General features: G+C 42.0%; 1 protein-coding gene across 2 annotated transcripts in view; it reads right to left on the reverse strand.

Annotated features, from left to right (window-relative positions):
- Positions 1–24,821, reverse strand: part of fig4a (FIG4 phosphoinositide 5-phosphatase a) — a 105,136-nt gene that overhangs the window by 48,332 nt on the left and 31,983 nt on the right. For both annotated transcript variants that reach the window (XM_050058075.1, XM_050058076.1), the window contains 7 exons: positions 22,051–22,148; positions 15,877–16,010; positions 14,044–14,160; positions 10,709–10,754; positions 7,957–8,105; positions 6,548–6,714; positions 1,155–1,293 (listed from right to left, as the gene is read on the reverse strand). In XM_050058075.1, the coding sequence (XP_049914032.1) occupies positions 1,155–1,293; positions 6,548–6,714; positions 7,957–8,105; positions 10,709–10,754; positions 14,044–14,160; positions 15,877–16,010; positions 22,051–22,148 (850 nt within the window). The remainder of the gene's footprint in view (positions 1–1,154; positions 1,294–6,547; positions 6,715–7,956; positions 8,106–10,708; positions 10,755–14,043; positions 14,161–15,876; positions 16,011–22,050; positions 22,149–24,821) is intronic.

Raw genomic sequence — 24,821 nt, forward strand, 5'->3', positions numbered from 1 at the left:
TCTCAACTGTGCTACTTTTATCCTCTACAGATGCGCTCGCCTTGCCCTAAGTGCTGCTAATTCTAGCCCTGGTGGATAGGTCCGTGCCCCTATCCTTCACTGAGTCACAGATCCAATGCGTAGTCGTGTCCGTTCCAATGTCTGTTACCGTGTAATCCACCTGTGAGTCATCTTCCACCCCTGCTCTTGCTGACTCTTGGGCTATTTTTCCTAAAAAAAATATTTATGCAACCTGTCACCTTGATTCTAATTTCTGATACATGACTAAAACGTTTTGCGTTTTCGCCGACTAAAACTAGACTAAAACTATGATGACTAAAATGCGACTAAAACTAAGCATTTTCATCTCAAGACTAGGACTAAATCTAAAACAGACATATGAACACTGGTTGGTAAGGATGTTTCTGCATTTGCCTGTGTTGTGTCTAGTTGCAGCTCATTTGCCACTTGTTGGCCACCATATTAAAGGGCTTGTAAGCCGATCATACCCTGACCCTAACAACTTAATTCACTGTATCCTAGAAAAAACAAGCAAATAGACAAAACAAACACATATGAAAAACATCCTAATCAATGTTACTAAATTACCTGCATATTTCTCCATTTTGTTGTTTTAAGATGACTTCTACATTTGCACGTGTTTCCGCACATGTCAGTGTGTTGAGCTTTCAAGCCACAGTATTAACTCCACAGTATTCAGATACAGAAGCCACAGTAATGTGGACAACAAAAATCGGGCCATGGTTGTAAGCCATGAAGCAAACCTCAGGGGAGCCACATGCATAATTACACTTTGAGGCCAAAGCTCTGTGCCCCAGGTAAAGGGGAGGCTTGATAGCTACCAGTTGGAATGACCACAAAAGCAATCACATGAAAAAACACCCACGTGAGCAACTTCACCGCTTGGGGTAGTCCTTTACAGCTTGGGCTTTCAGATAAAGGCTTTCTCAGAAACAGCAGTGCTAATCTTTTGTGAGCAATTCCCCACTGAGATATTTAATTAACACAAAAACATGTGCGTGCGTGTTTTTAAGTTTTCCATAAACATGTAACTGCACTTGTATATTCAGATGGAAGCGTTTTTATTTCGATTTCTCCATGTATGTACAGCAAGTGGTCGTGTGTTTTAAGTGTAAAACTATATGTATGTTTACCTCCGTCTGTCCTGAGGGAGGGCCATGGTGTTCCTCTGATGCAGGTAGAAGTCAGTGGGCAGCTCCCACAGGTGAGGCTTGGACTCTGATGGCTGGTAGACTTGGAGAAACAGATTGATGGCGTCCTGTCTGTCAGCATCTAAAAAGCATCAGAAAAGAGATGAGACTGCAAAGACGCCAATGAAGAACATATTATTGAAGCGTTATTCATTTATTCAAAAGGATCCCCATTAGCTGATCCCAATGGCATCATATGCTATACAATAACTGAAGTAGAAGTTCTTCCTGTGAGCAAAATCACAGGTTCCCTATGGTTTTAAACACTCCTAACGGTATTCTACTCTGGCTACAGTATAGCGTGCCAGACTTTTTGTAGCCTACAATGCTAAATAAAGCTACATGCTAACGTCAGGGAAACACGTAATATTGATTGCTGATGTTAATTTCTCCCTGATTTTGGATGATATTCCTGCTGGAACGATAAGGAAGACCCGGAGATGTGGACCAATCAGAGGAGACTGAGAAAGGTGTTAAAACGGAGTGTTTCAGACAGACAGTGGATACGTTTGTTTCAGAACACACACTATGAGAAAATTAAGTGTTTTCTGACCACCATGTAAACATGTTATAGTAGAAACTCAAAATTCAAAGTCCTATATCTCCATATATTATCCATAATTTCTCTGTCTTGCATGTAAACAAACCGACTTGGAGGCGAGCTTCTGGCCTTTCTATTGACACCTCATTTAAGCCAATAGGCGCTCCCAGTGCTGTTGCTATGGCCTCCATAGCCAACAAGGGCCTGAGCTGAGGGAGCGTACGTCACTGACATTTCTTGTAGTTTAAATGTATTTTAAGAGCCAGCAATTGGCCCACTTCACCTGAGGCTTATGGGTCTTGTAGTCAATGACACTCCGAAGCTCCACAGCAGTTTTTAACCCCTTATTGCCATCATAGAGTGTTATAAATGTACAGATATGATAGATAAATGGCTCCTATGTTGTCTCTTGGGGGAAAAAAAACAATTTAGATTTACTAGAAAAGTTTTTTATATATATAGTGAGCTCCTAAATAGACATTTCTCTTTAGACATTTCTTTATTAGTTTTTCACTCATAATCACACATTCAGTACATTTTTTTTTTACACTTTTTTTTTTTTTTTTTTAAAATAAAAAGCACCTGAACAAAACCTTCAAAAACATTTTCTCTCATATTGTTATTTGCTTTAAATCTAGACTGTGAGACTTCATGATATGGCTCAATTTTGTGTTTCAGCGAATACCTCCTAGTTCTTGTCATCTCCAGCTTTTTCTTTTTCTTTTTTTTCAAGAAAATATTCAGGCAAAGATAAAAAAAAAACTTTTATTTCAATGTGTTGAAACTTATGAAACTCAATGACAGAAGCACTTACAGTGATTCTGACAGCTGGGGAAAAACTTCAGTATTACCTTTCAAATGAGAAAATGCATGTACAAAAATGGAGCAAGTGCAGCTTTCAATTTACTTTGAGTATGTCTTGTATAGAGGTGAATTTTACAGAACCTTTTAAGGCAAGTCTCTTCTATACTTGTGGCCGTAAGAGTTTACAATGCATGCTGACTGTGTTTGTTCTTCCGGGGCAGTGTAAGACTAGTTGAGCTGCTCTGCTCAGGGCAGTTTACAGTTTCCTCAATTCCCCTTTTGATGCTGAGGACCATATTGGTGTGTAATAGTGGGGGTGATCTAAAATTAAAGATTTAACTGCCCCTCACATTGTGGGCCGAGTCGTTAAATGAACTCAAGCATGTGTTCTCTTCTGATGAAGAGGTACCTTACCAGTGAAAACTCTCTGAACTGCCACACTGCAACATGTTTGGCTATGGGAGCGTGCCAAGATAATCTCTGTGAGGGTTTGTGTGTTCAGCATGTGGCACGTGTTTTGCCCAGTTTGGTGCCATTTTATCCGTCCCCCAACTGTGAAGCCCCGTGCATGCTGCTCCAACACTCGCGTTAGATAATTAGAAACTAAATTGGCCTCTATTAGAGACTGCAACCAAGCCTTTTCTCTTGGCAGTTTTCAACCTGAGATTCATTCAGCGCATCATGAGATAAGAGTCATGGATGAGCTGTGAACATTATGAGCACGTGCAACAGAAGCGGCTGACAAAAGCTTGGTCTCACAAGATGTATTATGAATGAAATGCACACAGGGAAAATTCTGTCCACAGGTCTGTTCAATTTCAACACAATTACCCACCTTCACCTGGTCTCATCAAAACACTCATCCGAATTTCCTCCTTCAATTTCCGAGGCTGTAAACATATGGCAGTGTGTACTGTATGTGTGTGTCTTAATGTATCTGTGAGTCAGAGAGAAGCTGACCGAGTGCTTGGCAGAGATTTATAAGCATACGTCATTCACTGTGAACTCTGGGATGATTAGTGTGTATGTTCTGATAAATATCAGGAAAATACATCTCTGAATATCCACGTTGATCAAGTGTAAAAAAAATAATAAAAAAAAATCAAATAATGATAATAAAATAATAGTTACATGTGTTGCTTGGCTACCCTAATTGATTTAGCAAGTCAAAAATATTTTTGTACAGCAAAAATTCCTCTTCTAGATTTGAAACTTTGTGTTGGACTTGGTGTGTAAAGGTATTCATGATTACTGTGTCGAGATAACAGAAGAGTAAGCCATGACTGCAAAGAAGTCCCAGCCTCATTTATGCTCAAAGTTAGGTACGTATGTGGACACTAATGAAGCCTCTGTCCGTCTTTGTGCATGTTTTGTGGAAGCTTACGGATACAGAAAAAACAGAGCAGAACCACCAGAGACTTTGGTGGCAGTGTAGTGTAGATAAAGCAAGATACAACCATAGGAGACGACAAAGACATTTTAAATATGGCGGAACAGAACAAATTGATGATGTAGTAAGAAGAATTCTAAGTCCACATGTTGCAACGTATCCGTTTGTTGTCGTGTAAAACCTTTGCCTCTGCCCTACACTGCTATCTATTGGCTGTATCTATGCCATCATAAACAACACTTGAAAGTATTAGGGCAGTGATGTTTACAACGTTTGAAATGGAAGTATCTATTTTTGTTTGTAAAAGGAGTATAAATGAGCCCTCACACTGAGTGCATGTATATGTCTAGGAATAAGATAGAAGTGGTTTATTTCATAGGGTGAACAACACAATAAAATTTGTTTCCACTCAGATACCAAATAATAACAGGTCCAGAATCAAAAATACAGATATTGTTATCATTTAGTATTAAAAGCAGCTGTGTACTATAATGTGCTATGAGTTGCTTCTAAATCATAGATTGTAAAAAATAATGTACGAGGCTATGGTGACGTCACCCACTGGTTTGTAGACTCCCGTTTCGAAGCCTTGAGTTAGGCATTTCGGCTGTCGCCATCTTGGTTTTTTGGAGGCAGAAGTGAGCATACTTAGGCAAGAGGCTGGCACTGTGGAGGAGTGAGCGGTGGATCTGACTTGGAAGCTGAGGACACTATCAACAGACAGCCTTCTACTCAAAGCAACCTGCCCTTAATTATGCATAACTTTAAGCACTAACAAAATGTAAACAGTTGAGTTATATAAGAATTCAGCCCCCATACAGTTGCCATTAGAGTTGAAATTAGCTATAGAGACCAAAATTGTTTTTTGCATCAGGCTGTAAACATGTTTATTTGTGCTGTTAAGTAAAGCATTTTAACACGGGGGTCTGTGGGGATTGACTAGCTTCTTGAGCCAGCCTCAAGTGGCCATTTGAGGAACTGCAGCTTTTGGCGCTTTCATGTGGGCTTCATTTTTTCAGAATTTCCTATAATATCGTTATTAATTTACAAGAAAAAAAACGTTGATATTTTGATATTAGAGTGGGAAATTTATGAGAAAAAAAAAAAGAAAATTCTCAAAGACCATGAAGTCAACTTTGCTAGAAAAATTGTGTGTGTGTGCTCTATTATATGAGTCTCACTTGACATTTCCATCAGAAAAAACAATCTGCTACTTTCCCGGCTCTGCCCTGCAACCGACCAGTGATCCCATTTTTCAAAATGAAGTGAACTGACAAGAGTCGAAAGCAAAGACACAGACAGGAGGTCGACTTAGTGGGTCAAGTAGCACAGCTCTATTACTCCTGATTTAATACACAGTACACAACCTTCCCCTTCATTTCTGGAGCTTCACATGCCACCTGTTGATGTAGAGCAGTTACTAGTGTGTTGTGATAACACTTGTGTGCGCTGTGTCTACCTACAAACTAGGGTGTCATTTGAAATTATTAGAAATCCGAGTCGCAGGCGCAGTAAAGCCACTTTATCAAGCACTGATTGGTGATTAGATCCTGGCTGCAAATCACAAAACAGAGAAAAACTTAAATCCAGTGTTTCTCTAGATAGTAATATCGAAAATCAAATGTCCTCAGAATATCCCCTCTCGCAGCTGTTGACAATAAATTCAGGAATTACCACAGAAACATTGCAAATGTCATCGAAATTGCTTTGAACGCGCCATTTACTGACACCCACAGTCCTCAGGGAGCTATGTGTCTGCCTGTGTGTGCTTGGCTGTTGTTGCTGAAAGGTGTAAACGTCCACATTTTGTCATTTTAAACATTTTAAAACTAGGTGTTGCATAACAGGCTGGAAAAATAAACAGTCTGTGTAGTCGTATGTAGTAAAACAATATGATTTATAATGTGGTGTTCAGGATGTGTAAAGCGCTCCATGTTAATATGCTCTATTTTTAGAGAAGAAGCAACCAATCAAAAGTGGCAATACAGCCCTGATCAGGCTTCCAAAAATGATCAGAGCTGACATTACCTCTGCAGGTGGTTACACGTGGCATGTGCTGTAAAAGGCAAAGCTAACAGTCTGGGTCATTTAGCTTGTCTTTGCAGCTGTGACTGTTGTAGCTTTACGACAGTCGTAATCTTGCTCATGCAATACACTTTGTTATCTGGAAATAATTAGCGTCAGGATTATGTAATGACTGCAGATCAACGTCACACTGTCTGAAAAGTTTCCAGTTTGTCTAAATGTTTTCTGAAAGCTTATTTTATTCAAGACTGTCTACTAGAATGGCGTATGTCTGTATGTCTGTAGTCTACTAGATTTGTCCAAGGGCCAGAATTTTTCTAAGCAGACACTGGGGGGGCCGGACTCTCAAACTACTATTATACTGTGCTAACCTTGAACATGAGGGTTCAAGTTTTACACATTGTGGTGTAATATGGATGGATTTCAGGATAAAATGGATGGAGAAAATTGGAAAAACTGCTTTATCATAAAGTGGAATTTGGGGGCTACTGCGTCAAAGCTGCTTGAAAAATGCTGGTGTAATGAACCCCTTTTTAAATATTTTTGTGTGCATCTGAATGCGTCTCTGTAACACACCTGAGAAAGCGTTGCTGTAGTAACGTGACAGTGTCTGCATGATGTCTTTGGAGTGTTGCGTCCAGGGGGCAATCTTGCGGTAGGTCTTGACCCTGTGGACCAGCTGGGAGCCGCCGTACTGCAGCGACAGAGTGTCTCCATGGTCCTCATACAGCTCCTCGAATAACCTGGACCACACAGACACAAGACACAAAGACGCACATTGACACACAAGCAATAGCCAAACTAAATATATGGTCCTCATGTTAAGCTTGGTTGTTGTTGTTTTTTTTTTGTTTGTTTTGTTTTCCGGTGAAATGGGGTATCTCATACACTATTTGGATTGTGTGTGATTACTATATGTATTGCTTCCTGCTCCTGCAGAACAGAGAGGCACGCATCACATGACTCTAGATCATGGACATTGATAGTCTGCCTTGTTAGCCTGTTTGGACATCGACTGATGCAAGGTACTACACTGATATCAAAATACAGACTCTTCATCTGAGTAGATTTTTGTTGTTGGACATTATTTATTTCATCTAAATGTATATTTTAGCATTATTTAGTTGTGCATATTTTTCAGTATAACGTCATGACAGTCAATTTAAGAACCACAATCAGCAAAAAATTTAAGTGTATCTTTTTAAATTTATGATCACAAAAAATGAAAAAACATCTCTGTTTAAACTTCCAGTTAGGTGTGAGGTCTCCTGTAGGTTTAATCTTGGGGTTAACTTTTAGGTTACGGTTTTGCTAACTTACCCAAAAAGTGACGATATGACCCAGTGGAAGCTGACAAGAATGTGCTATCAGTCACAAAACACTCTTTTACCCCTTTTCCACCAACATTAAACCAGTTCTGTTCTGGTTCCTGCATCTAATTTTGAACCGGTTAGAGCCTTTGAACCAAAAATAAATTGGTTTAGAAGCTGCAAAGTTGGTTCTCAGCAGGAACCAAACAAAAGTAGGTTCTCCTAGACCTGAAGTGCGAACCATGACAACATCAGTGGGTGTGTCATATTATACAGGTTGGAAAAGAGAATGGAGAAGACAAGCGAGAAATTGTCGGACACAATTGAACAAAAGTTTTTGCTGTTTGTTTGCTAGTGTTTACTTGTGTTGTGCATTGTGCAACTCACTCACACATTCTTGAGTACGAAGGTTCAACGTAAAAGTGGTGGAAACGCGGGCTGGTTAGCTAGATAGCGCCAAGGTTCCAAGAATCCTAAACAGTTCAAGAACCAAAGCTAATTTGGTGGAAAAGGGGTATTTGTGAACCAGGACGTAATGCACTGCCTTGAGGTGAAGTTTTTTAGGGCCTCCCCATTAAATTTACTGTTCTAGTGAGCACCATATTGTTTAAATCAAGTATACAAAATTTGTTTTACAAAAATATGTAAAATATATGTTTAAGTAAGGAGCTTTACCTCACACAGTCGGTATCAAACTGGAGTTTGGGTTTGTCGATCATTCCCAGTGCATAAAGCTGATAGGCCAGCGCACACTTCCCCACCATGAACTGGGCGGTGTTGGTCCGGTCCAGACAGTCCACACAGTTGGTCCGCAGCACACCAGTCTACAACAAAGACTTGTGAAGTTTAATGACACCTCTTCATTTATGGACAGCATAAGTGTGACCCACGGGCCAAAGGCAGCCCAGTGCAGACATTTTGCACAGCTCCTGAATGTGACACGAAATGCACTCATTATATTTTAATTAGCTGCTGTTCATCTCAATACTGTAACTTCTAACAGCTTACATTCAACACACAACTCGGCTGCTATGACGCCCGAGCAAGTGTTTGTACTACTACTGGCTGGATGGCAACTGGTGGCACCTCAAGAGTGTTATCAGTGGTGTTCACATTCTGTGATCAATGCTAATGCTGTTAGCTAAGGTTGGCAATTGTAGTGGACAGCTCTGCAGTTTATTGTGGAGGTGAGATGGAAAAGACATGTTGTGCACTTTTCCTGTGTGGCCCTGAGTCATATGCAGGCTCCCTAAATTGGCCCAAAGTCATCAAAACTTTGAGAACCCCTGAACAGACCACGGACTGTAAATTGAAGATGGTGATATCGCACTATATGTTCAAGAGTTCATTTTTCTATAACTAGCTGTTCAATGCAATTTAAAGGGGGTTTGACATCATGATTGACAGCTGTGTGTGCTTATCAGTGTGCTCACGATCGATGGCGCTGCCCAGGATTGGTCGGAGGTGGGAACTTGATACCCCAGCGTTTGGCTTCAAACAAATACCGTCACCAGTGCAAGATGGCAGCAGCCATATTTGGGATACATTGGCTTTATTTTTGTACACTGGGAGGAAGAGGAGACGTGTTATCCATCTTTGTGTACAGTCATTGAGTCTGACACAAACTTAATGAAAAGATCATTTGTGGAATAACAGTATCAGCAGATAAAGTGTCTCCATGTTTGTCCCTTCTGTCTGCAGTGACCTTTAAACTGCAGTAAACACCTTGGATGATTCAGAGATCATTGTATACGTGATCAAGGTTTTCTGTGAAAACGCTCATTATGCAACTAAATGCATTGGCCTTGTTTTGCAGCTATAGTAATGAATGCTGAGCCCCCTGACATAAGCTGTTTCCTTGGCCTACAAATCACACTGCCCTAAATCCATGATGTGGGTTTATTAACTTATGTAACTCAACTTATAAAAAGTCTCCATTAATTTACACTTAAGTGTTTCTGTAGAAGAGCCAGAGATTTACTAATTTGTCGAGAACATGCAGTGCCTTAAAAAACAAAAGAACGTAATTGACCCTTTGCTAAGTCCTGTCCACTTTGTTGTTGGCTGCTGAGAGTCCGTCAGGCTGTCAGAGCTAACGTGTTCCGACCTGGATCTGAACCAACTGCAGTCACATGACACATTGTTTGGGTTAAACATGAGCATGTTACAGTCCTGGAGGATTATTAATGTGAACAAAAACATTGTTTTCTAGTTGAAGCCGCGCCTCATTTTCAAACTGTATGGTTTGACTAAAATGAACAATGACAGCAATGTAGTCCACGATGAGCAGTGCTAAAATCAACCTGCATAGTTGTCCCTCCATTGTGACATTAGAAAGTGTCACATTTATCTTGCAAGTGTACCCTTCTTCAACAAGGTCCTTTCTCGCTGGTCCGCTTGTAAATGCTACTGTGAGAACACAAACCACCTCGAGGCAATTATGCAACTTTGCAACAAAATTAGTCCCTCGCCCCTCGCCCAGATTTTCCACGAATGTTGGGCCGTTTTGCCAGCAAGCTGCGAGCGTTTAGACACAGAGTTGATCCGAGGTGCCCAATTTTCCGCCTTGTAGGGTAGTCATATTGGCGGAACCCTTTAAGTTTAAAAAGACCGAGGCAGCTTTCTGCAACGGGAAGGGCTGTTGAAGACTTGTGGGAGGAGCTGTTGATGACATCACACGTGCGACCCACTGGCGGTGGATAAACATGAAACAGCTGATAGCAGGAATTAGCAAACAGCTAGTAGCAAGAGGGATACGCAAACCTGACAGACACTGTAAAGATGAGCAACTGGGGAGACAAGGAATTGCGCGCCCTCCTTGCCCTCGCAAACGAAGAGGCCATTAACCATCAGATGACGGGGACGGTGAAGAACGGGCCGACTTACGAGAGAATTGCCGTAGGACTGACAAGCCGCGGCTTCCCACGTCACTGTTTACGTTACACACTGAGCTACACGTTTTGTTACCTGTCTAAAAAGGGCTCCTGATTCAGACCAAAGCAAACCCTAGGTCTGCAAGCACCCTAAGAGAAAAAAATGTTCTGGGTTGTTTGAATCCCTTGAAACCAATCACAGTTGTCTTGGGTGGCGCTGAGCCCAGGATGCAGCAACATTGTTTGCAAAATGGTGTCGGGGGGAACTTGTTTTGGTGAAAAGGCGAGTGCTGGCAATAAAATGGCTAAATCCCCACAAAAGAAAACACCCCATAAAACACTGAAATTTTAGCATGTAGGTTGCAAGCTAGTGTACAGCGCTAAAACAAAGTGTGGAAATATGCTATGCATGACTACTGTAGTTTCATGTAGCAGCGGGGGATTCTGAAAATGGCAACATGCAGGAAGTGAGTTATCTGTGTTCAGGGTGGGGCTTATCAAAGGGTCAACTGTGACACAAAAGTTACAGCAAACCTGTTCGCCATGTCACATACCTGCACCCGTCCGCTGGCTGTGATGTGTCCACCTAAATCTCCCCACCTGAAGAAAAAAAAAAAAAAAAAATTCAAATTAACTTCAAACAGACAAAATCATCGAAGTGCCCATGTCAACTCTTCTGCTGGAACATGTACTCATCTCTTCCCTCTACCAGAGGTGTTATCACTGTTATGATCACCATTTCAAGGCTGAACATACTGGACTAGATAGAAACATACAATGCAGACATCTGAACACACTGAGCCTCATTAGGACAACAAGTACAGAGAGAAATATTCAGGAAACATTTTGTAATATACACCAAAGAAAAGCAGGATGTTCTCATTTACAATACTGCACTGACTTTGGTGCTTACGTGCAAACCCAATGCGAGGATGTCAAAATTACAATCGCTCGCATTCACCAACATGATCTAAGGTATAAATGATATAATAACTACACAGCTTTACTGGTTTTAAGTAATATTACTATATTCACTTTCTTGCTGAGAGTTAGAAGAGAAACCTGATGCCGCTCTCATGTCTGTATAGTGAACACAAAGCTACAGCCGGCAGGAGGTGGTTTGGCCGATCAGATCACAATCTGTCCTCCATCAATAAGGGTGCATTGCCACATGTACCTCCATGTGTTCACGCACTTTCTGATTTTAATTTGATCACCTAAAAAGCACTTTAATGCATACAGACAGAAGATGGGTATAAATCTTTTCATCTAACTCTTCTACAAATTTCCCCAAATGTTTAACTAATCCTTTAATCACATTCTTTAAAATAAAGCAGGAGGAAATTTAGATGTCAAAGTCCAAGAACGTGGTACACTTCTGGCTCTGGGTATTGCCTTTATTAGTTTTTTTTTCTCCTAGTTCAACACACTCTCATTAATCACTTTCTTTATAAAGTGCTCTGGAAAAAAACAGCCAGTGGGAAAATCAGTGAGGAAAAACTGCCTCTAAATTGTGTAGAGGGAGCTCTGAAGACAAATACAATAGCTGCTGAAGGGTAGGTTTTAAAGCTAAGTGCATCTCATTGTGGCATGAACTGTATGACCTCATTGAGACCAATGAGCGACTATAAAAAAGTAAAAAAAAAATTATCAAGTGTGCAAGTGTCAGTCAAAGTGTGTGCCTGAAAATACAGATAGAGAGGATGGACAAGAATAATATAATAACAAAGTTAACAATATCTCTAATTAGCTTGTGCATTATGCATGTGATGAAGGCTACAGGTGCCATCATTATTAAAGTCCATCTACATAAAAGCTTATGAGGGTTTTGCTGTGCGTGTGTGTATCTGAGAGCACATGTGCCTGAGTGTGTGTAAAAAAGAATGTGAGATAGCATTGGGTAATGCAAAAGAAAGGGTAATAAATACCAGCCATGGCGTGGTCGTTGGGTTATGTAACATAATGGTAATGTTGGGTGAAAGTGATTAAGACATGCAGGCAAAGGGAGAGCCATGCATTAAGAACATGGACGGCATTCTACTCAGCTCGTTAGCAGAAAACTCACTGCGACGCAACTGTCATCAGGCATAATTTCCATTAAGAATTCATATCTGGAGAGTTTCGAGATCAAGCAGTGTCGATAAATGTATGATTCTGAATATGTATGAATAGAAAAATGGATAATACATCTATCCCTTGGAAACGTCTGGTATGCAAATGTGGGAAAGATGGTGGCGTGGTCGGGCACATGGTTTCTTTTTCTTACACTTGGTCTCCTATCACTGGTGCATAATCTGCTGCCTTTTCTCACTGTGACCCTGTGTGACCTAGCCTGGAAATCCAGACCCAAATCTAGAAAGATTTAGGGTCTGGCTATGAGTAATGCAAATGGCCCAACTCGAGGAGCGGCACCTAGCATGCATTTGAAAATATCACTGCACGCAATTGGATAACACTACGGCCAATCAGAACAATACACGGGGTGACGTATCCAGAGCTTAGCTACCAGCGGAGCTAACTGGTAGATTAGACTCTTGCCGTATCCGGTCGGCAAAACAGCAAAAACGTCCTTCTTGCAAAGGAAAGATTCGAGCGCCGTCTTCTGTTCCTCTTTTAGAGAAAAAGCCAAGTCTAACTCCTTCATTGTAGCAGCCAAAGCCGTTTCAAACAACTGGTGTTCATCTGTAGCCATCTTGCAATGTTTACTGACCGATTCCGGACTCGCAGCGCTGTCGTCATCTGTTTAGCTCGCCTCTGGCCCGCCTATATCAGATACACCGATGTGATTGGTGCAGCTCGGCTCCAACAGCATGGGTAATGAGCATCATTAGTGATTGCCAGAGTGACTCGCTGAGCAAATTCAAATTGTGCTCTTGCGAGAACTCTGGATTTCCAGGGTATGTGTAACTTCTAATTATTAAAACAGTTTTCTTGCTTGAAAAACGAACCAAAGATGTTCGTCATGAGCAGTTTCTGAATGAGTTTTATTTTAGTTAAAGGTACACTGCAAGAATTGTTGGGTACCGTTTGTGGTATCACCAGTGGACGTGAAGGTAAAAGCCAACCCCAGACTGACTCTACTTGGCGTTTTGCCTTGCTATATTTTTGTAGCTTCCTCTTGGATGCGTGCTGCTTAAGGTCTGGCACCTTGTCGCTACCTTTTTAGGGGCCGTACACAAGCTGCGTTTTTTGCGCCCTCAAATTCATTGTTTTCAATGTAGATGGTGGCAGACGTGTTCAAACGCCAGAGCAATGCTATCGCCGCGCTCACGCGTTCCCGAGCGTCTATTTTTCAGGGCTCCGAAATAGACAAGTTCATCATCTACATCTGCCCCACGGACGATATGCTCACACACTTACAAACTGCACCTGGAGTAAGATCAGCTCTGCTCGCATGTTTTCAGGTAAATAGGCCATGATATGCTTCTTGTTAAGGTTACTTCGCAACCTCAGACACAACCTGCCGCCGCACTCTTGAAAGCTGGCACAAAAAAGGCACAAAAGCAGCGCCCAGCGCCAGACCTCGTGTTTTCCAGGCAATTAAAGACGCAGCATGTGTATGGCCCCATTTAAGTCCAAACCTCACCTGCACCCTGTGCCCTGGAACGTCTTGACCACGGCAAAATAAGAAAATACATGCAGAGAGCAGGGTCTCTGCAGATAAATACACCACCACACACTTCTTGTAGGTCATAAGTAATGACTGAGGAGGGTTAATTTTTATAGAACTCCGCTAAGTTTGTTTTGACATATCCTGCATAGAATACCTTTAAGGGTGGTTTCATTGTTAACACAACAACAACAAATTGAACAACGCTTGAAATCAGGTCTAAGAGTGTGAGTGTCAGCAACAAACAACAGGCACAGTGTAGAACAAGAAGAGGCTCACCTGTCATCTGGTCTGATGGTGTGACAGTAGAAGTCGGAGCGGTTAATGAAGAATCCTGTTCGCTTAACCACGTTCTCTGCGATCATACTCAGACGGTCCAGAACGTTGCACAACTTACTAAGAGAAAGAGAAATGGAAAGATTATATCAATATTTTATGTTTGGCTAAATTACAGTGATCATTTACAAATCCTTTGGCTTCGGTAATACATGAAATTATTGTACGTTTTTCAAGGCATTAACACAAGCCCAGCAAGGCCAAACTCTAACACGGCTTTCACAGAAAAAGAACAGGTGCGACATTTCTTCCAATGCAGAGAGCAGATGCGCTCGTCTGGGTGGCTGCCCAGAAGTGTTGTGGCAACAACAATTTTGCTGTTAAGAAAAATGGTGAAAAAGTACATTTTGTGTGTACTGGATTCCCTGAATTACATAACTCTGCTCTTTGATCTTAATGGCACATGGCAGAAAATATCAGACAGGACGAGGACACCAAATTGGAAAATTTAAGTGGTAATTATTTACATTCAGAAGTAGTGCATAGCATGCGAGTTGGCCACTTTGTGCAGCCCTTCATTTTCCACATCAGAGGCTTTTACTCACCCAGGGCATAACAATAAACAACACAAAAATGAGAAATACTCATCTGCGAATATTTGGCATCAAAACTTTTCATATCAGGAGCAATGTCAATTTGCAATATTTGCAACACTGTGGGGATACGGGGTAACAGGGTCACTGCTACGAGCCATCCAGTCCTTGTAAAACCAAAGTGAGAACCGTGTCCGCATACTTGACACAAAGTCAAACACGTTCTCAGACAGTGTTGGCCTCCGCCAGGGTTGTCCCTTGTCTCCGGTTCTATTGGTCCAAGTCTGAGGCCATGGTTCTCTGCTGGAAAACAGTGGATTGCCCACTCCGGGTTGGGAGTGAGTTACTGCCCCAAGCGAGGGAATTCAAGTATCTGCTGGTCTTGTTCACGAGTGAGAGTAGACTGGAGCTTGAGATGGATCGGCGGTTTGGCAGCAGTGATGCGGGCGCTGTGCTGGACTGTCATGGTGAAGAGGGAGCCGAGCTGAACGGCAAAGCTTTCGATTTACTGGTCCATCTACGTCCCAACCCTCACCTGTGGTCATGAGCTCTGGGTAGTGACTGAAAGAACGAGATCACGGATACAAGAGGCCGAAACAAGTGTCCTCCGTGGGGTGGTTGGGCTCAGCCTTAGATATAGGGTGAGGAGCTCGGACATCCAGAGGGAGCCTGGAGTAGAGCTGCTGCTCCTTCACATCGAAATGGGTCAGTTGAGTATGTTTCGGGCATCTTATCAGGATGCATCCTGGGTGCCTCCCACTGGAGGTGTTCCAGTCACGTCCCACTGGTAGGAGACCCCAGGGCAGACCCAGAACACGCTGGAGGGATTACATATCTCATCTGGCCTGAGAACACCCTGGGGTCCCTCAGGAGGAGCTGGAAAGCGTTGCTGAGGAGAGGGACGTCTGGAATACTTTGCCCAGCCTGCTGCCCCCATGACCCAGCCCCGGATAAGCGGATGAAAGTGGGTGGAATGGATACCTCTAAACATATATCTAAGAAAACTAAAATACCTTTTCAGCTGTTGTACTTTAAAGGTTATTTCATGCCTAATTCATACAAAAAAGTCTAATTTCCTCTACGTATCAGTCCTGCTGGTAAAGTGTTATCAACTAATGGCAGAGCGTGTGATTTTTCTTCTTTCCAAGCTAGCTTGATACTTGGATGGAAAAAGTACAACACTGACAAAGCTTGAGTTTCAGCAAATGAAAGCTCAAAATATTGTCTCATTCATTGTAACAACCTCTTGGTGTAGCGGGCCATGTCCCAGGCGATGTAGTCGATCCAGTTTTCTGGAGGCAGGAACTGATTGAGGTTGATCACAGCTGGGTAGAGCTCCTCACTCAGGATCTTCTCGTGTTTCCTCTTTTCTCGTTTCTGTAGCACAATGGAGAGAAATACGTGTATCACATGAATGGCTGGTTCTATCACCAAAGGGCTAAGCAAGTCTACTGTACAGTGATAATAGAATAACAGCAGACACAGTCGGACATGTGACACGTGTTTACTCTCTTTGATGCACTGACAAAGATCCATTCAGGTTTTCTCCCCAGAGACCTCGGAGGAAGATAGATCTGTGAGAAACAATTTACAGGACCCCTGCAGAGATGGACATATGGAGTGAAAAGCACAGAGCTGACGGCAGATACTGTGGGTAGATGGGGAATATATAAGAAGTGCAGCTGTGTGGGTTACTCATACAAGTCAAATCTAATGCTGCAAAGAGAGGGATTTAAATTGTACTTTGCAGATTTTTAACCAGCTTTGTATCATAACAGTGTGGGCAGTATGCGTTAATGGACTGTGGTAAACTTCCCTCCATCTTACCAGCACCCAAATCTCCCTGTACTTAAGTATCAAATGCAATTTTATTATATTAAACGTAATTAAGTACTGACAGTGGTGCTCACCACCTTAAAAAATTGAGGTCTTCCTTCCAAGAAAACCTCCGACACACTGCAGTGGAGCACTCACCGTGCAGTTACCTGTCACAAATCATTATCTCCTTGAAGCATTACTCGCCCTCTCTGCTGTGGGACGCCATTTTCTGCTTATATCATGAAGTCAGTCTCATTGTTGGGTTGAAAGTAGTCGCTGGCATCATGTAACATCTAATGTGACAACTGCGGCTTTGAGAACACCTGTTTGCACTTGCACTTATGTGATTAAACTATGATCTAACTTGGAAGCTAGGACCACTAATTTGCCAAATCTTCTGATTTTATTGCGTAGGAAAAATACTCAAGACATAAAAATACATAGATACTGTAGAGAAACTGGAGTAAAATACTTGAAGCCCAAAACAGAGAAATGTATTATATTTTATATTATATTTATATATATTTATTGTAGAAGTATACATTTTATGTAGGAAATGTAGTGGAGTAAGTATTGGTCCGGTGCAGCGCAGCGCATTTTGGTAGTTGTAGGTTTTCTACCTCTTGAGCAAAAGCAAATGCCAAAGCCCTTTCCTTCTTTTTTCTGGTCAGGTAGCACCAATTTCAAAAGTATTTGTGGCCTTCTTCTGCATAGACCGCCCAGTTTTATGAAGAGACCATCTCTCAAGCAGTGGAATACTTCTATAAGGGGTAAAATAGCAGTTGCATCTGAAATCCTAGGACAGTAAAAGAGCAAATTAGTGCAATTTTGAGGACACATGGATATATAGCGAAGGTGGCCATCATTCTGTGTGGTTCACATCAGGACATCAATGAAGAAAGACAACACGCACTCTCAAAAAAGAAGAAGAAAAAAGTCTGGAGGTGCTCGGCCAGAGAACAACAGTATAAACAAGAAAAAGCCAGCAACACTCGGTGTCCTTCGTTACAAACCTTTACTACCTCACTGATACAGGCGATCAAACACACAGACCGGTTTCGACAAGTGTCTTCCTCAGTGTGTGAAATCATCAGGACATCCACTGTCCAGGATGATGGAAAGATATTAAACAGTTCTGAAAAGCGTGACTGCTGTTGGTTTTGTGTTCTCCGAGGTCCAGATTTAGTTAATTGATGAAGAGAGGAAAAAATAAACAAATAATTTATTTTGTAAATAAAATTGCATGCACACACTCCCGGTCTGCCTCTATGAACTGTAATGAAATGGTTCATTAAGTTATTACTCCTCAATGAAGTTATTCCTCGGCGCATTGTGCCTTTCTGACCAATCACTCCGGGTGATAATGGGCTTGGAAGCTCACATCTCCATCCACACATCCAGCCGTGGCAAAGCAACACAGCAACCAGTCAAATTACCCATGCATTTCCTCGCCCATTCAGCAGAGCGTGTCATACAATCTGACACACACACACACACACACACACTCTCACACTTTCCAGACACAGATGAGAGGCTAGAAATACACCACACGTGCACATATACCTTCAAAAGCCCCCATGTCCTGTTCACAGTGATAATCATGGTTCTAGGTGTGCAAAGGTGCAGTCACAGATCATGAATGACAGTCACACACGCACATGTACGTACTGAAGGAGGCTGGTGGTAGACATGGTCATGGACAGAAATGTGCACTGTAATTATCCTAATGTTTAGCTTTGCACGATAAAAAGATTTGTTTAATTGCTTGCTTTTATCTTGTCTAATCTTTATCCCTCTTTCTTTTGTGTATGCTGCTTTTATGTTTGGTGGCTGCTGCCATTTTTTTTGGACAAGATTCTCTACAAAAAAAAAAAAAAAAGACTGATTAGGCTTGATTAAATTAATATGAATAAATTAAATATTTCTAAAACCTCCGTGGAGAGAGTAAAAGCTATCTCCGCAGCCAAAACAAATGGACTCTAATTAAGTTGGCTGGTCAGAAAAGTGCTTCACATGCTGGGCCATGTGCTTTCTTCCTCTCTTTACATACACGCTCAGAAACAATCATCCACCCATGACAAAACCACGCACCAATCCTGGAGTTGACACCGCCACGCCGACCCCAGCCACCACCGCGGAGAGATGGACTGTCATGATTTCATGGTTAATTGCCAATTCCTTCCTCAGTCTGTCTCTCTGGGATAAGGGAGAGGGCGTGGTGTAGGAGCAGGGCGTCCCCTCCCTTGCTCCCCACCGTCGGCACATATCACATGGCCGCGGCTTGTGCGGACCTCCGAGGCCTGCGATTGGTCCCTCGTCTCCCGGCTCCCCTTGTGAGTGACAACGTGAGCTTGAAACCCAAGAGTGTAGTGTACGGCTGTGTGCCCGAGTGTGGCCATGTGTGTGTATGCGAAAAAGGCAATGCACGAATTACTACCAGACTGGCACTGGCTCAAATGAGAAAATGTCTAACAGTGTTGCACACCAGGATTAAATAAATAATAATAATAGGCTTACAGAAAGTCATGCAGCCTTTAGTTTATTTTAGTGTTTGTTTTTTTTAAATGGCTTGAAGCATTTTATTAACGTCACACTTTTCAAAGCCTCATTATGTCTCATTGTGTCGTAGTTGTTCATAAATCAAGAGCAGCCGGATGATTAATGCCGATTTAACATAATGTGCAGGGGCCAGGTGCAGGAGGTCACGTGTGTCTGTGCAGGTGTGTGCAGCCTTGTCTTCCCCCATCTATCAGTGCTCTTTGTGTGTTTTCAGAGTAACGCACAGAGGGGGATCAATATTTAGGGTGCCATTTCAGCTGCTGGTAATAATTAAAGTCTCTACAGCAACAACTAACCCCCGATAACAATCCGCTGCTAAGCCAATTCCAAAATCATGGCCCCCTAAATGACTACCTGTGGAGTGATTCCACAGACAGGGCATATTTCATCGCGAGACACAATCCACAGAGATGTCTTACATAATCCTCTCACTAACAAGCTGCAACTAAAGAACATTCAAGTCTTTTACAACCTGGATCTTATTAAGGTTCTTTAGGCTGATATAACTTTAGATTTATTTGTCATTTCTTCAATGAAGATTGTGAGAACAAAGTTCATGTTTTAATATTTTAAAAAGATTCTTCTCATGTTGTCATTACTTCTTTTAGTTATATATTGTTATTGATTTTTTAAAAATACAGAATACAGATGGGCTTACTAATTCAGTGAGGCAACGAATAGGGGGAAAAAATGAGATGTGAGGCCTTATATGATATTACATCAGAACTAAGGCCCTGTCAATATGTATACAGATATTTTTAAAACAGATATTTCCCTCCATGTTTTGGCCTCTTGTCTACATTCAAACTGAGTCACATAAGCTATGTTTCCACCAAACACTTTCGGCATAGTACTTCTAGAACCACTAGTTACCCTTCAGACATGGTACCTAGACCCTAGCATTTCCACCGCAAACAGTACCCTTAAATGTGGGCGGGGTTGTTGTCCACAGGACGAGGCTACACGCTGAACTTTTCAGAACAAAATAGAACAAGAGGCAGCAAAACATCCTTTCATTTTATAGTTACGGTTTACTTCTATATGTAAAACTCTCCACAGTATGAACAGTGGTTACATGAGCCTCAAAACCAGCCACAACTCAGCCCTGAGCAGAGTGTCCGTCCTCTACTGACCAATCAATGGACTGCAGTGTTCACAGCTCCTACCCTGGAAATCCAGAGTTCTCGCGAGAGCACAATTTGAATTTGCTCAGCGAGTCACTCTGGCAATCACTAATGATGCTCATTACCCATGCTGTTGGAGCCGAGCTGCACCAATCACATCGGTGTATCTTATATAGGCGGGCCAGAGGCGAGCTAAACAGATGACGACAGAGCTGCGGCGACAAAGTCCGGAATCAGTCAGTAAACATTGCAAGATGGCTACGGATGAACACCAGTTGTTTGAAATGGCATTGGCCGCTACAATGAACGAGTTAGACTTGGCTTTTTCTCTAAAAGAGGAACAGAAGACGGCGCTCGAATCTTTCCTTTGCAAGAAGGACGTTTTTGCTGTTTTGCCGACCGGATACAGCAAGAGTCTAATCTACCAGTTAGCTCCGCTGGTAGCTAAGCTCTGGATACGTCACCCCGTGTATTGTTCTGATTGGTCGTAGTGTTATCCAATTGCGTGCAGTGATATTTTCAAATGCATGCTTGGTGCCGCCCCTCGAGTTGCGCCATTTGCATTATTCGTGGCCAGACCCTAAATCTTTCTAGATTTGTGTCTGGATTTCCAGGCTACTCAGCTCCACCTTTTAGTACCAGATCTGTGTGCTAGGTACCCCAACAGAGGGGGGACCAAAAATGGAGACGGTACGGAACGGCTCCATTGGTACCATCCACAACTTTTCACAATGGAAATGGTAAAAAAGTGAACTGAACTAAACTGTACTGCTCTGTGGAAACGGGGCTTGAAACAGATTTTTCTATAAAGACTATAAGGTACAGATTTTTCAAAACTCTGGTTACTTTGTATCGTGTTAAACATCTAAAACAAAACATTTGGGAAATGATGATGTAGACCCCTCAATCCACAAAGGCCCAAATCGTTGACAACGGTGGACTATCGGTTTGCTAACATTATGTTAGCACAGCTTGGTCTAAGGACTACGTTACACTTGAATTAGCATTGCTGCACCACTTTACGTACAAACGGAGTCGTTTGCTGCACCCAATGACGAAACATCAGTTTTGGATCAGGGCTGGTTGAACCAGCAGAGGGTGGGACACTTTCCAGAATGGGATTGTTGTTGAGGGGGGGGGGGGGGGGGCCTTGCATGTCTAGAGCATCACTCGAATCTTTGACTGAGCTCCGTCATTCCTATGTCAAAGGGGTATTAATGGTTACAAGATCTCCAGTAGGTGTTTTGAAAATTGTAATGTTAGTCTCTACACTTTGCAATAAGGGAAGACTGCTGAGAAAGTTAACGCTGAGCAGTCGGGATCGTTTTTGAGGTCTAGTGTGGACAGAGGTATTTTGTAAAACGAATGTCCTGTGGACAGAATTATTCATATGTAGATTTTTATCTGTGGGGTCTAAGTAAACAAAACACAGCTTTTATTTCTCCTGGGGCATATGATCCTTAAAAAATGTAGATATTAGTGACCTGTTGCGTAGGAAAGCATCTCTGATTGCACCAGTGTAGCTCCAGGCATGAGGCTTCACATTTTTACTGCAGTAACTGTATTCTTTAGTAGAGTCCTTGAGCGAGGTGCTGCATGACCCCTGCTGAATCATTGCAATTCACTCTGGCGGGAAAGGTTTTACACGTGCAACCTCAAAGCATCACAATTGTTTCGCAGCCACAGTCAAATAATTCAACAATTTCAATGCAATCATAACAATGTGAACAGCAGGTCTGAAAAGACTTTGCCCGATGTGCTGCAAATCCTCTTTTAATAGGATTTCTGTTATTCACTTTCTACTTTATAAGACTGAATCAATGTGTTTTGTTACGTGTGTTCAGTTACACTGCACATATCATTTACCACAGTTAAAATGAGGAGTGTGTGTGTGTGTGTGTGTGTGTGTGTTTTACCTTGACCAGGTTAAGGATGATGATGGGAGAGCCAAACCGCTGCAGCATCTGGTCAAAATGGAGGGCCGCTACGTGGGCGTATGGGTCAGCCTGGTCCACTGAAAGGGAAGTCCAACTGTTTGTTTAATATTGAGGGCATTCAGGATATCAAATGTCTAAATTTAAAAAACACAAAGCAATATCTGGAACACTGGGAGTCAGGTTTTCAAAACTCAAGCATCCTCACCAAAATAAGAAAGTGTAAAAGTAGGTGGATGACATGACTTGTTTTAATAGGGTCAGTCTGTTTAAGAGAGCCAATAAACAATAACATGTTTCCTTTCCACGTTTCCTTATATTTCCTGTTAGAATGTTTTGCAGTGTATGGGAATGATATCAGCTGATGACGAAACTATAAAACTATAAAAATAAAGTCTAACAGCACACTACATTGAACAAACAAAAACTTCTGATGCCCACTTCTGATCCTGCACTTTGAGCGCGTTTACACGGCAGGGTTGCCAACTCTCACGCATCTGGCATGACTGTCACTCTTTCACCATCAATGTCACGCTTGCACACCCATTTAAGAAATCTCACTCAACCGTTGCTGAGTCCTTTTTTTATTTTTATTTTTTTCTGTCAAGGTCATTGTGTGGCTTGACAAGACCGCATACTATTCTCTAGGGCTGCCACTAATGATTATTTTCATTGTCGACTAATCTGTCGATTATTTCTTCGATTAGTCAACTAATCATTTCATCGAAAAATGTGTTAAAATGTTGAAAAATGTTGGTCTGTCTCGCCCAAACCCCAAAATTACGTCATATAATGTCTTGTTTCATACTCACGCCAAAGGGTTTTAGTTCACCGTCATGGGAGAGTGTGTAAAGCTGCCAATATCTGAACGTCAGAAGCTGCAGTAAGAGTATTTTGGGGTACTTTTATAGTACTTTTCTATGAAAAATGACTCAAACCGATTAGTCGACTACTAAAATAGTCACCGATTATTTTAATAGTCAATTAGTCATCGATTAGTCGACTAATCGTGGCAGCCCTACTATTCTCAGAAAGCAAGTTTAGGTCTCATGGGGCTACCCTGAACTACCCAGAACTTCGTCCTTCCCCTAGTCTCCTACACTGGTTGCCTACTGGCTTACAAAGTACACAGCGTGGAAGTCGCCTGTCGTCGATACATTTCTGGTCAGAACTGTACCAAGGTAAGCAAATTGCAGACAAATTTACATTTAACTGTGTTATGAAACCATGTGCCCTGCCCGAATAACTAAAACACACTTATAATGAAAAAAACTTTTTGTTAGATGAGTCTGCTGAATTTCTTTAGGAAAAAAAACGAGGCAAGAAGAAGAGAGTAGTTCTAATAGGTGTCCTACTACACAAGAAAAAATATATATAAATATGCATAAATGTGCGCAGGTCATTGAAAGTCCATGAATTTACCTATTTCTGTATGGAATTGAATGAAAATAGGATTTTGCCGCGTGAATTTTCAAAATTTTCGCAGGGGAGAACCCCCCAAACCCACCCTGAAATCTTTCTTTTTGTCACAACAGGACATATTACTGGATTTTTTTAAGCAGATGATCAATACCACCAATTAGATTGATGAAATTGACCTTGATCTGCGCCCTAAAACAATGGACGTATGTGGGGCTTAGGCCTACAGATGTGAACATGTAAACATACACTCATTTCTTCTGTTTGCCACATGTGCATATTAACTCTTTTAAGGTAAAAAAACAAACATGCTGCGGTGTCCACGTATGTTCATGACCACGCACGCACAAGCAGATATTACATCACAAGGTAAAATCTCACTCCAGCCCTCTGACCAAAGTTGGCAACCCTGTCATGGACATGAATAACCCGTTTAGGATTGAGTTTTGGAGTATCCCATTACTGTAAACACCATAGCCCATTTTTAGACCTTGATAAGACTTTATTCGTTTTACAAGAAACCTGAATGTGCTCCCGGGAGTTCTCCGAAAGAAACCAGAATACTATTACATGCGTACATGTTATTCTGGTTATTTAATGCTGCCAACTAGCTTCACAGGTGTGGCCAAGTGACAATACAAAAATGGTGGCTGTGGCAGCGACAGTGTCACGCATCTAGAGCGATGAAGAAACAGAGTTCCGGTAATTAAAGAGGCTGCAGTACTTCATCCACTGCTCCCCTGTCTTACATGTGATGACAGTGACAGGCTGGCACCAGTATGGAGGACAGTGGTACAAGAGTAGCTTAGCTAGCTCAGTAACTATGTAGTGTGTGTGTGTGTGTGTGTGTGTGTGTGTGTGTGTGTGTGTGTGTGTGTGTGTGAGGTCGAGAGAGAGACAGCTGTTGGCGATCGGAGCAGAGAGGAAATGACCAGTTAAGCTGTGAAGTGGAGGTAAATGTATAATGTAGTGTTTCATATTTCCTGTTGCTCTCATCTCTGGGTAACTGGGTTACTTGTAGGTGTCCTGTACATAGCGAATATGAATAACCCAAATCTCTGTGCTTGTGTAAACATCATAACCTGAATACAATCCTAACCAGGTTAAGCCTCATAAGTGGGTTATTCATGTTCACGTAAATGCACTTATCGATTGGGGTTTTATTAGTCTGAGTGGGCGGAAGTTCGCTGCATAGATCAGCCTCTCATTGGGCGGAACGAGCCACCCGCTGAAGTCCCGCCTTACCACCTCCAGTTGCAGTTTTCAACACGTCCTTTACTAACTTTTGCGGTGTTTGATCTTGCGGGGATGTAGCCATTTTTCTGCCATGGTTC

The sequence above is a fragment of the Epinephelus moara genome, chromosome 12 (genome assembly GCF_006386435.1).
Source record: "Epinephelus moara isolate mb chromosome 12, YSFRI_EMoa_1.0, whole genome shotgun sequence".
Taxonomy (NCBI): Eukaryota; Metazoa; Chordata; class Actinopteri; order Perciformes; family Serranidae; genus Epinephelus; species Epinephelus moara.